Genomic DNA, 13,641 nt, shown 5'->3' with positions numbered 1-13,641 from the left:
AAAACCACATACTTATGCTTTTGAACATAAATTGAAACTAAATTGAACTTTATATGTAAACTTAATAAGCGTAAGTTTTGAATGAAATAGGTATCAATATCAAGCAATTTTAAATCTACGGTATAGCAATTTAAAATTGCTATACCGAAGCCGCAACTTCCTAGTTTCAATCAGAAATACACTCACACGGCATATTCGCACTAAATAACAAAATGATTAAAATAAAAAAAAATGTAAAACTGGGATTTATTGTGAAAATATTTCTTTAATAATAATAATAATATCAGCCCTGTATTATATACACAATTTTACCAGAAGTGCAGTCATGTGTGGTTTCATTTATTAACTCAATGTTAAAATTATCCTCTTTCCATTTTATTAATAAAGGAAAATAAAAGTCACTTGTATTAATTAACTCATCTATCTATTTATTTACAGTGAACAACAAACGAATCACGACTCGAAACAAAAATATACAAAACAAATCATCTTAAAACATAGGCGTTAACAATTCCTACGCGGTAGAAATAAATTAACCATATAATCATATCACGTAAATTGCCCTCTGCGTGAGCCATTACTTAGCGAGGTACAACACTCCCAATCATCACCAAAAAATTGATGAAACACATTTAACTCTATTAAAATACAAGTGTAAAAGCCTGATATTGCACAGTGAACATGGAAGTGATTCAAAATGACCATGATTATTACATATTTTAAAACGAGGTTTGCATTTGTGTGGAAAAAAAATGTAAATCTTTCGCATTTGAAAAATTTTAGAAGTTGCTATTCTAACTGTTTTTTTCGAAAAATAATTGTTCCTATATTATTAAAAACATATTTACAATATTTTTTACACACAAACACAATACTCCTAAAATTTTTGAACTAGGTGTACCCAAATAACAAATTGTCAACACAACCGATACAAATAAAAATCACTGGATATCTACATGCACCCATTAAAATAAATCTGTACAACGAAAAACTGTGTCCTATCTACAACACACATTGTACAAACCTCACTATACTACGTTCGTGGAACTTAAAAGATCACTTTGTTTGAATTATAATAGAAGTCATTTTTACTTAACAAGTTTAAAAAGTAAGATGTTTTATTTCCGTTACAAAAAACCATTCTAATCCAACTTCATACTGGAATCAACCAATCAAAATAAGCCATTAAGCAAGCTTTATTCTGATTGGTCTTTTAAATCGATGCAAAAATAACGAATGAAATTGTTTATTGAAAAAAATCGATAATCATTTTACATTTATTTTATCCAAAGTGACCATTAAGCTCCCCAGATATTTCTAACGCTTGTCTTTGGCAATATTACATTAACTACTCTCAATAAACGACTCCTTAAGCATACGGATGGAGTCCTCATGAAATAGATACACGGAGGCCTAATGTATGTTTAAAATAAGAGAACCATCACTTTGGCACTGCGGGTAACCTAAAAAAATTAGGCCATACATTTATAAGGTATTACAATCGAAACCAAATCAATGCGTTACACTACTTAAACATATCAGCCAATAATTCAAGGAATATAAATATTTGATAATAATTGTTACAAGTAAATTGATCAACTACATTACGATAAATAATTCGCTAGCAACGTCTATTAACTATAATGAATACATTTCTCAATACAACATTTATATAGAAAAATTCACAATTCAAATTCAGCATGAAGCATTAACTCATAGTAATCAGTTATCGACAATATAATACATGCATAATTGATTTAATTTTATACGACTGATTTAATAATTTACAAATTTTGCTATAAACAAATATTTTCATACATTTTTTTTACTAAGTACGTACCATAACCGATTTTTAAGGCGACAACAATGCATGTAAAGGAAATAGCAGAGAAATAAACAAAATCATTATATATAATTATAATAAAATGAAAATACGATATCGAAAATGTAGTTATAAAGTTATCATAATTCATAGCGTTATAAATAATTTGTTTAGAAATTGCACTAGATTGTACCTTAATTTCACATCGCAATAATTTATGGTAAGAAAACTCGAATAAAGTTTAGAACAAAGATAAAAATAAAACAATGTAACGTGCATTGTTGCCGTCGAAGTGAAATAAACCTTGAGCTCCGTATCAAAAGGACTAGAACAATAAATTATTAATTTTATTAACATCGAAGCCAACACCCAGCGCAAACGTTGGACCAAACATACTACCCGATTCAACGGCATTTAATAAATACAATTGTTTGATAATAAAATCAAACGTTCAGAATCAGCGAGTCAAGTTTAATTGTAAATTAAGGTCATTGTACTGGCAAGAAATATTAGGAACCCTCAAAATAACCTATTGCCAATCTACAAAGTTGGTCATGTCTCAAACAAGCAAAATTGAGCCAAAACAGCAAAGATTTTCATAGTTATTCGGGTGTTTACGTAACATATTTGGCAAACCATTTGGACGCTATAAGCCAACATTTGACCAGCCCGACCGAACACATCGATGCAGGAATGTTTTACTTATTTATTAACTAGCACCGCTGCCTTTCTGACACTATCACATTCACAATCATGACACATTATGATACAACTCCATGATGGTTCTATACGAATTGTCTAAGATAACTTTTACGGTACATAGAAATATTTAAAACCTAAACATCTACATTCATATATAGCCTTATTTGAACATGGTATTTTATTTCAAAATTGCGTGGCAACCCTAAATTATGACCTTTACGTATAAAACTTATGCAAATGTGATTATGAAAATATCTATCACCGCTACACATTCAATATAGACGACAGTTCTCGCTTAACACATCGATAATGAGCCTTTGAATTTGATTATGCAGATACATTTTTAATAAGAACCCATATCTATCTTGCCTGACAACCCTAATAGTCCGAGCTGGCAATTTCGATAACAATAACATCGAGTGAAATGCAAATATGTATCTTATTCATTTCTAGATAAAAATGCGTTTACATCATTCATTGGCGCTGGGAGAAGGGTGCAAGGAGGTGCACGTACACCCTCCTGTCTGACACAAATCCCAATAAAAATAACCAATGGGAAAAATCGACCATTAGAGCTTTGAGCATCGGAATTTGAGCCCGATATGGCGATAGGCTCGCCCCCTATCACATCATGGGACGGAACATACTTGGCGAAAAGTGGGTGCCCTAGTTGCGCCTCTGCATACCCCTTCGGGGATAAAATGCGTGATGTTATGTATGTACGTATGTAAAAATCGACCACAGAGATTTTATTATGGTTTAGCATATACAAAATACCAGCAGAATTTCTATTTGAAAAAAAAAAAAATATTGATGTTACGTAGTACTATAGTGATATAGATGCAGATGCAGTACTATAGAAGCAGATGCACCTCCCTTAAAATAATATTACCAGCGTCCATAACCTTATTATGTATTTCATAATTCTATCAAAACTGCCAGCTCATAGACACTCAATCACTTATCCTACATATTGTGTTTTACACAAAAATGATGTAGAAACATGTCTTACAGACACACCGGCCCCAAACACGCGTATATGTACAACGATCACATTTACAACGATATAATAGTAATGAATCTTTGGGTTTAGCCAACCTCGATGATGGTCTAACACTAATTACCTACTAACCGTCACTCCAATATTATCACATACATTACGTTCAGCAAGTGTGCACCAATCATAACTTGCGTGTATAAATGCCTTATTATATTGAGCCGACAATACAATGTCTGAGACGTCAATGGTTGCTTTTTGGCAAGTCGAATCACTTAGATTACCTTAAATAAATGTGCAATTTATTTTCGACTTTATTCACCAGCGAATCGGTTTCAACTCGCATGAAATGCTGTTTATTTCGCGCAATTGTTTTGGGGAATGCACACGAAGCGTTTTACGTTGTAACGCGTAATTACAGCGTCTCAGTCTGGGCACAAATCTTGTTCGGATTCAATAAATATAAATTACAAATGTAAAGGAAATGCTATTAATACCTACATTGATGAAACTTTTAACCACATGCTCATTTTAACTATGCAATAAACTGATTTATTATACAATATTTTCAATTATCAAGATCAATGTTACCAGATAAAATCAAAACTGTATCATACAAAGAATATCAAAGTTATTGCAAAGATAAAATATATTTTTACAACTGCTTGCCACTATAATTCGACTACTGATAACAATGTTCATGATACAGAACAGCGGTTAAAAGGTTTATCTTCACGCTATGTGTGTAGGGGAGCTTGCTAGCTGAACACGGTGTCGTTGGGCAGGTCTATGTTCCCGTGGTTGCCCTGCGCCATGTCTGTTAGTATCACTCCTGATAACGCTTCTAAAGATTGACGCACCTGCAAATATATACATTAAATTATACAGAGCTATGGAAATAATCATATCAAAACCCATAGATTATCCGTGTCGAAAATTGCTTAACAAAAATAGACTTTATTTCATGTCCATTAAAGTCGCTGAGGAAAGGCTATCGGCAGCCGCTTATCAGTCAAGTGATTGATACTAGTATAGGTCGATTATCGAATACTGAAATGTTCACAGTATTTACACCAACAAAAAATTACTCAGTATGTAAAAATATTGTTTCATATTACTATTATTGAAGGGACAAATACACAGATGTCAGAAAACATCGCGCTATATTTTTTGGACTTTGTTGATAGGTAAACGATATGTCGTCAAGGCGATTGACTAATATTCACAGAAACTACACTCGAGCAGCGTGTGAATGCATAGTACGCGCCAGCATTCGATAATCGACCTAAAGTAACATCACTTATAACTGAATTTTCAAGTACTGTCCAAGAATTTTAGATATAATCTTTTAACAGATATTGGACCCGTAGTGTGGTAAAAGAAAGGCCTAATACGTTTACTAAGCAAAACTCGTGCAATGAGACAATTTAATTAATAAAATGGTATCATTTTAACCTAACTTTACCTATAGAAATATATGCACGAACGATTTCCCATATTTCTTTTTTTTTCAAGTGTGGGTAATACCGAATCACAGGGCTACCTTGTTGTTTTAAGCTATCTAAACAATCTGTATACTATCTACCCTACATTTCCTAATACGAATAAAAGTCTGAATGGTTATTTTTTAATATACATAACTACCACAATTATTCGCCACAGTATTGATTTAAGTTAATTTAGTAGTAATCCTGAAACGACGGAATTACCCCGTCATCCGGTATTACCCCAACGCATCCTAATTTTAATATTAAATCTGGTGAAAACTATAAATGAATAATTTCAAAATAAAACAGTGATAATTCACCTTGGTTAACAACAGTAAGTTGGTGGTGAGGAAGGAGTGCAGTTCTGTAGCGGCGCGGCCGTGCAGGCGGGCGCGCCACCTCACCAGCTCTGAGTACAATTCCTCACCAGACAACTTTATCACATCCTCCTGGAACGGTAATATTATTATCGGTTATTGTTAGCATTGTTTACGGATTTTATCGCGGTTTTTTAAATTATAATTTTGAAGTTATTATAAAAAAAAGTTCCGAAAGGATTTGTAGCCTTCATGGACGTATAAATTCCGTAAAATAATTTTGTATCAATGTCTAACATTGGCGGAAACATAAGAACTCATCATAAAATATATTGTTAAAAAAAATCTATATATTACCGTTTCGTGTAAACATTAAAAATCATTAAAAAAAGAAGTATAAAAAAAATTCAATATATCTCGTTTTTCATTTATCTTTTATGTAACTGTATTATCTTTGACAAGTAGAATAAACAAGATAATAGGATACTGACGTCAAATAGTCAAAATGGCTGTACTTGTAACCTCGAGTTGTTTGTAACTGGCACTTATAATATGAAGGGGTTATAAGTGTTATGACTAGTCATATGGCTGATAATATAACGATTAATTATACATAACTTATTGATATTAAATGGAAAAATTTGAAATGAAAACAAGACCTATGTTAAGAGATGATAATATGTTACAAAAAGGTGATTCTAAATTTAAACAGTCCAAAGAGGATTATATGTATTTTTGTACCCATTACTCATAATACCAATTGATGTATAATCTATACACACGAACGTCAATATAAACTATTTGTTCAAAATCTGGAGTTAGAACTAAAGTTCGCTGCAGCGTTAAAACGTTAAATGTCGTCTAACCAAACTTTTAAAACATGCAGCGCTAAAGCGCTTTAAATAGCTGTCAATTTTGACCATATTAAGTCAGTTTGAATGGATTACAGTTCAAATCAATTGAATAGAATTAGTGTTCGGAACGCCACGTCTAGTACTTAGTACATAGTATATATCGATGATAGTACCTAATTGTAAAAAAAAAAAACTAAATGTTACCAACGTATTGCTCTAATAACGCTCCCACACAAACACGCCTTTTATCTCCGAAGTGGTAGGCAGAAGCGAAACTGATGTACCCACTTATCGCCATGCGTATTCCATTCCATGAAGTGATAAGAGAGTAGGCCTATTGCCATATCGGGCGCAAATTCCAGACTCCGGGCTGATAAAAACATCCAGTATCACTTTCCCCAACCTTTGACCAGTATCGTAATACAACTATGCCATTGAAGCAGTAAAAATAAAATCGAAAGTGATTTCTTATGTTTACGTGACTGTTAGACATAAAATGAAACTTGTTATTTTATTTTATTTTGGTATTTTATATTAAAATTTTCCCGTGACCTTTTCAAAGCCTTCATGGTCACAAAGCGGACATGTCTTGTTGCTACCTTCATGGTAACTTAAAACAATTGCGATAAAGTCCGAAAACTAATTCTATTTCGATAAAATGTTACTGGTAAATAATTACTGGTGGTAGGTCTCTCATATGTGAGAGTCCGCCTGGGTAGGTACCACCGCAATGTCTATTTCTGCCGCCAAGCAGCAGGGTATAGTTACTGTTGTGTTTCGTTTTAAGGACATTGTAGTGTAACAATTGGACATTATAAGACTTAACATCACATGTCTCAGGATGGCGAGCGCAGTGGAGTACAAAACAATACTTTATAATTCAAGGTGTTAGATTTCTACTATCTATGGGCGGTCGTATTGCTTACCATCAGGCGAACGGCAAGCTCGTCTCATCATTCAAAGGAATAAAAAAAATCTAAAATATAGTCCCCTCGTAAGTAGGATTGCCACCCGTACTTTATAATAAAGTATTGTACGTTATATCGGGTAATTGTACTCTATACTTTATGAGAACAATAAAGTACGCGAAAATACTTTATTTACCATGCTATGATTCCTCTAAGACTTTTCGTAAGAATTTTTGCGTAAAACAACTGTAAGTAATGGTACAAAAATGGCAGCAAGTATTTGATAAGTCTGATGATATATTTTTTAAAATTGTATGCATTAATTTTATTGTTATTTTATTACGTCAGCACTCACAGAGAGAATTCAAATTTTGTGATATAAAATACCAATTGACTAGACGAACAAAATAATTCGTGTTTGAATGTGAAATAATAATTTTACTTGTTAAAAGTTCCCAAATTTAATTTATGTTTAGGAACAAAATAATAGAGTAGAAATAATGTATACTTTATTTTGACACCATGTACTTTTTCTTTATTTGCCCAAAAAAAAGGTGGCAACCCTAATCGTAAGGTATACGCACCTGTTACCGATACCTAAAAAAAATATATAAAATTTACTCCCATCGTAGGGTATACGCACCTGTGTCTGATACCTAGTGTTGTACAGCTTGTAGGAGAGCACGAGCGCGGATACGGTGAGTATGAGGGTGGCGGCCACGAGCAGCGCGCGCCAGCACTGCGACGCGCTGCGCTTGGGCGCCGAGCTGCCCGTCAGCAGCGCGGGCTGGATCACTGCCGCCCCTGCTGCAGCACAGGGTCATGGTAAAATACGTGCACAGTGTTACTTACAGACCAAAGTTTCATAGAAGTCGATCATCGGATCCACCGCAAAAATGGACAAACAGTATATTTGACGTTCTAAGGAATGGCTTATTTTGATCCGTACAGCGATGAGAATTTGTTATTAATTTAAGCCAACAATCGCTTTGCAATCGACAACCTTTCAAAAGATACTTAGATACGTCCGGATTAATCCGGACTACAGTGTTATTATTTATTTCTTTGCCAAACAATACTAATTGCAGAATCCTCACCCCAATGCTGTAGTATCCTCAATCTATATACAGGGTAGGTGTACAATTCATATTTAGTTTTACAAATTTATTATAGATGGGTAATCGGTTACTCATGTTGCTAGTTGTTGTTTTAGGGAACTTTGTAGCGGGAAAGCCTTTCACGCGGGCGAAGCGAGCAACGCCCAATTCTGACATAAAACTAACTTCTCTACTAAATGTATAGCAACCAACCTCCAGCGATAATGGCTTCCGACTCCCGCCTGACGGGCGGCGTGACAGCGTCAGCCTGGTCTCCGCCCACCGAGCTGCTATCGTCCTCGGGCGAGTACTCTGACGCGTCCAGGTCCACTTCTGACGCACCGCGGTCCTGAAATGTTCAGAATTGCGTTTATATTAAATATTGAGATTGTAGAACATTTTTTAATATCTTTTTTGCTTGCAGTATTCACATTATATGGTTGTGGAGATAAAAGTATGGATTTTTCGATAAAGGAGAAATTCGCATCGGTGATAAGGTTTATGTTAAGACCAAATCACAATCAGGATATTTGTACATGAACCTCCAATACGAAAGCATTATTTTCTCCTAAAGTTTATTATACAAACACTAATAAGTCAAAATAAAAATCATTAATCACATCTGCATATTATTCATAACGAATTTACCTAAAACTCTTATACCTTCTTAAGTTTATACCGTGTGAATAATAACAAACTACAATCAACCAAGATAAAAATCATTCTGTATGCTTATATTAAATTTCAAATAATTGCTAGTCCGGCGTTCGTTAACTTCGTGCACACGCGTGTTGCGTGTACAAACTCGTCGAGGCCGGTTCGCGTCGGATGTCACTCTAAATTCCAACTAATTGGAATATATTTTGCTCTAAATAAAGAATATTTTATACCAACGGCGACCGTCTGGGACATTTTTGTTTATTTTTGGCAACAAAATTTTATGTGTTTTAATTGATGGTATTGTGGAAGAGGTATCGACCCTCTAGAACAGGGATGGCGAACCTTTTTGGTTGAGGTGCCATTATTTAAAAAAAAGTGCCGGTAATGGGCCATCCAGTGCCGGCCTTATCTATCAGAGTGCTGCTTTTAAACAACCTTTTTTATGTCCCAACAAAGTTTTTGGTTGGTATATTATACTCGTGCCCGAATTATTTTGTTTCGTGCCGCCTCTGGCGCGCGAGCCAATGGTTCGCCATCCCTGCTCTAGAATAACAATGACATAAGTACAAAACTTCTCAAAGTTAAATAAGCAATAAAAAAATCCCAAAAACGTACTAAATTCATTTTTCTTGAATAAATGTTAGTAATTGTATTTACGTAGCATAAATTAGAATTGATGTAATATAATCCATATACTTACATCGCAAATTATTTAAATGTAAAACAAAATTCAAATTTTAAATAGTAGGCTATTTTTTACAATGCCTAATTACGGTTGCACAAGAGTCCAGTGACTTCTAGGTGGATTTTCAAACAAAACGCGAACAAATTTACATAATTTTTACCCATTGAACATTAAAATTTGAAACACAATGCCAATGCCATAAATGAAATTGGTATTTTAAACATACCAGGCTGAATAACGAATGCGTCAAACTAGTTCTGTTAATCAAATTATTGACTTTAATAATGAAGTTTTAATCAAACAACCTATATTCGAAGGTATCTGAACTTGACAACTTATTTTGGACAGGTTCACCTTCACATTTATCGACTCATGTCTAACTGTTGAAAGGTAATACAGGATACAGATACTGATAATACCATAGAATTGTCTCATATACCTGTGGTTTGGGTGTGATGAGTTCCGGTGCCCTGGCCGCCTTCCACACGTGCGTCATCAGCTTGTAGGTGGAGTCGCGCGACAGCAGCGAGCCGAACACATGCCGCTCGTCGCGCGTGCACACTCCCACGGCGTTCGGGATGATTCGCGCCACCTTCTCTTTTGTTATCCTTAGGACTGATGTCGTCGGGATTAGTAACTGAAAAGATAAATTCTTTTTTTAAATTTCAAAATCCTTGTGTACTTTTTGTGTATGTTCTTTTTTTAAATTTCAAGATCTTTGTTGATTCGTCACGGTGAAGGTTTTATTGTGTCAATTTTTTATCTCCTAAATGAATGAGAATTTATATTATTGTATAAGTGCGTCTTATTTTCGCTGTTTCAACTGAATCATTATATTGATTGTACTATCATTTTCAATCTCGATAAGATAATGATTCATATTCGACGATGATTTTTAGAAATATCATTGTTGTCTACGCAACATGTTTTCTCGAAAAAAACAATAACACATTATTCATAAATCTATGTTTCTAGAAGTTGGTCTATATTTTATGTATAATCCGCGACACGATATTTGCGCAAGTTTGTGGGTCAGAACACGTGTTTGACACGGTAAATATTGTGATCCAAATCCGATATTCGGATTTAGGCCACGTGCACAACGAACGTGGACACGATATCGGATATTGGGAACATGTGTCCAATGTGTAGGTTAAAATCCAATGAAGATCGCCTACGCGCGAGGATTAATCAATAGTAATTTGACTTTCGACGCAGACTTGATACCGTCAGCAACAAGCCGTTCGGGACAAAACAAAGATGATATTAATACGCCTACGCTAACATTGCATTATACTCAGGTGAAAAAAAAATGCAAAAAAGTTTTCTTGTCATATGGATATTTAACAAAACTCAAAGCATAATAGCAAAGTTAGCCTAAGCTGGTTGAATTGTAGAAATAATCGTATACAATTGTCATGTTGGGTTATAAAAAATGAAAATCCGAGTTAGACCGCTTTGCACTAACCACCTCAATTGATTACTATATACACTTATACAACAATAAACATCTGAGATACGTTAATGTACACTTGTAAAGTTGTTTTATTTTACACACACACATGCACGCCTTTTATCCCTGAAAAGGTAAGCAAGGGCTCAACTGGTACACCCACTTATCGCCGTGCGGATTCCGTCCCATGATGTGATAGGGGGCGAGCCTGTCGTCATATTGACCACAAATTGCATACTTCGGGCTGATACTGAATAGAACATCCCAATATCACTGCCCGACCCGGGATCGAACCCGAGACTTCACCACAGTAGTCGTACGGTAATACAACTACGCCACCGAGGCAATCAGAGTTTAATTTTAATGTTATATAATTCGTGGTTGATTCCGTTACGGTAAAGAAAAATAACAAGGCTGTTATTAGTATGACGTAAAACTGATTGTAATAATTACTGCAACAATGTATGAAACGTAAACATTGAACATAAACTTGTATATCATTACGCCTATTTCCCTTTTTAGGGATAGGCAAAGGTATAGCTTGAGGGGGTATCACACGAAATGACGAAAAATGACGAAATGTGGGTATTTCGTCAGCTATGTAATGTCCCATGTGATAGGGATGTGTTACAGTTATTGTATAGAATGCCCAATATCCAAACGCAGACATCGAACCCCTTCGACATACACAATATAACTATACTAACGAGGCAGTAGGAGTTATTAAATGTATTTTATTGAACAAGTGAATATCTATTTGCATATATTTAAATACAAACAACGACTTTTAAGGTAATATTCATAATTCCACAACACAGGACGCGAATTTAAGTGGCGCATGTATCTTTTTAAGGTTATTAATTACAATTATTATTTGTAGTAAGTAACAACATTTTTTTTTGTTTCTATACTTGCCTCCTTAATAAAATCGTTACAGTTATTTCAATTGAAAACCTATTGTAGTAAAATTAAAGTATATTTTACGGCGCTCAACTAACCCAATAGGTTTAATTTAAAAGACGAAATAACACCGTTTTCTTAACAACTCAATCTTTTTCTATCACCAAAACATAAAGCCTGTACTAAAACGATTACAATTAACCAATCAAAAATAAGATATATTGATACACAAATAAGTACATAAAATCAGCTGACCTTGGTAACATATCCGAACACGTTCGAGTAGAAAGCGAAGTAATTCTTGGTGATGTAAAGATGGCCTTGCAGTAAGAGATCACCAACCAACGCGCACGAGTAATCTGCAAAGTTAAACGTACAGAATACATTGAGTTGTTCAAGTTCTTAATGTATCGGTTATTGGCCTTAACTTTATGATGAAAATGTGTCATTGAATTAACCCAGATCGTGTTTGGTCGAGTATCGGTGGCATACATGTAGAGAAATTTACAGAACATCTAGCAAAAATTATATGATATTGGTAAACAAAAAGATAAAACAAATCGGGCCTGTAATAATAAATAAAATGAAGTCAGACTGTTCTTATCTCTTTCTATAAAAGATTATTATTGAGATTTATAAAATCATTTTATTTAAATCAGTAAATAAACACTAAATCCACTAATATAACTTAACATTTTATACCACATATTATTAAAATTGTAACCAAGTCATAAAATAAAGAAATAAAAATCCATCCCAGGAAACAGTTACTAATTAATTTCTAAACTAGAATAATCACCGTGTTTCGCTACCAGTTGCTAGATATAGACTAGAGAAAAACCTGAATAGACACCTATTTTTTAACACAAATATAACGCTGCTGAACCACATTCATATGTAAATTATCGACATTTTAGAAACATCCGACACCGATATGATATCATGAGACCTTGACAAAATAATTTTAAATTCAATTACATAATAATTTCAAAATACGAAATTCCCTGACAACACATTTTATTATCATCTATTAGTTAATCAATATTCACCGTCATATTAATTTAGCTACGTAGAATTTGAATTAAGAAGCCAAAAACTTCTAGGAGGACAACGATAACCTTGTGGCTTTATAAATTAAAGAAGAAGGAAAGGCTTATGACCCAGTTCGCCTTCACAATGCCAAAATAGGCTACCGTCCACTCCTGACGAGTTAGTTTTTGACTTATACAATGCAAAAAATTATATCCATCTCGCAGTTCAGTAGAAATTGAATCGAATGAAATACACAGTATTGAGCGAGGCAGATGCAACAATATAATAATCAATATTTAGAGTAAGAATAGAATCAAATGCAAGTCCTAGAGAACCTACGCAGAATTTGAAATGGTAAACGCAGATGCAACTCCAATTTTAGAGGTGACAAGTGAATATTGGCGGGAAGGCGTAAATCATTGGAAACGGATCGTAATTCAGCTAAATGGTATACCGTTATTTATGGGAACAGCATAAAATGTTTTATAATTTATGAAGCAAGAATTCATAAATTTTGCAGAAATGTTACAATTTATCGACATTTAGATGGATGGGCGAAATTTATTATTATTTAAAAGAAAATTGATATGATGTCCATATTTGTTTACAATTCATCAATATTTTAAGTATTAGCCTCAACTGCTTTCTTGCGTTTCAAGGTCTAACAATATCCACACCAAAACATAACAATTCATCAAAACACAGTGTACCAAAAATAGAAATAAGA

General features: G+C 34.0%; 1 protein-coding gene across 2 annotated transcripts in view; it reads right to left on the bottom strand.

Annotated features, from left to right (window-relative positions):
* Positions 1–405: 405 nt before the first annotated feature.
* Positions 406–13,641, bottom strand: part of LOC115446344 — a 78,904-nt gene continuing 65,668 nt past the window's right edge. The window contains exons 7-12 of one of the 2 annotated variants that reach the window (XM_030172969.2): positions 12,138–12,241; positions 9,969–10,166; positions 8,398–8,533; positions 7,731–7,891; positions 5,329–5,457; positions 406–4,381 (exon numbers count right to left, since the gene is read on the bottom strand). In XM_030172969.2, coding sequence (XP_030028829.2) covers positions 4,280–4,381; positions 5,329–5,457; positions 7,731–7,891; positions 8,398–8,533; positions 9,969–10,166; positions 12,138–12,241 — 830 coding nt within the window. In that variant the 3' untranslated portion in view covers positions 406–4,279. Of the gene's footprint in view, positions 4,382–5,328; positions 5,458–7,730; positions 7,895–8,397; positions 8,534–9,968; positions 10,167–12,137; positions 12,242–13,641 lie in introns of both variants that reach the window. The other variant, XM_030172961.2, reaches the window with a different exon arrangement.

This window comes from Manduca sexta, chromosome 8 (genome assembly GCF_014839805.1).
Source record: "Manduca sexta isolate Smith_Timp_Sample1 chromosome 8, JHU_Msex_v1.0, whole genome shotgun sequence".
Classification (NCBI taxonomy): Eukaryota; Metazoa; Arthropoda; class Insecta; order Lepidoptera; family Sphingidae; genus Manduca; species Manduca sexta.
The sequence above is the reverse complement of the archived record's forward strand: the minus strand, read 5'-3'. Positions and strand labels throughout refer to the sequence as shown.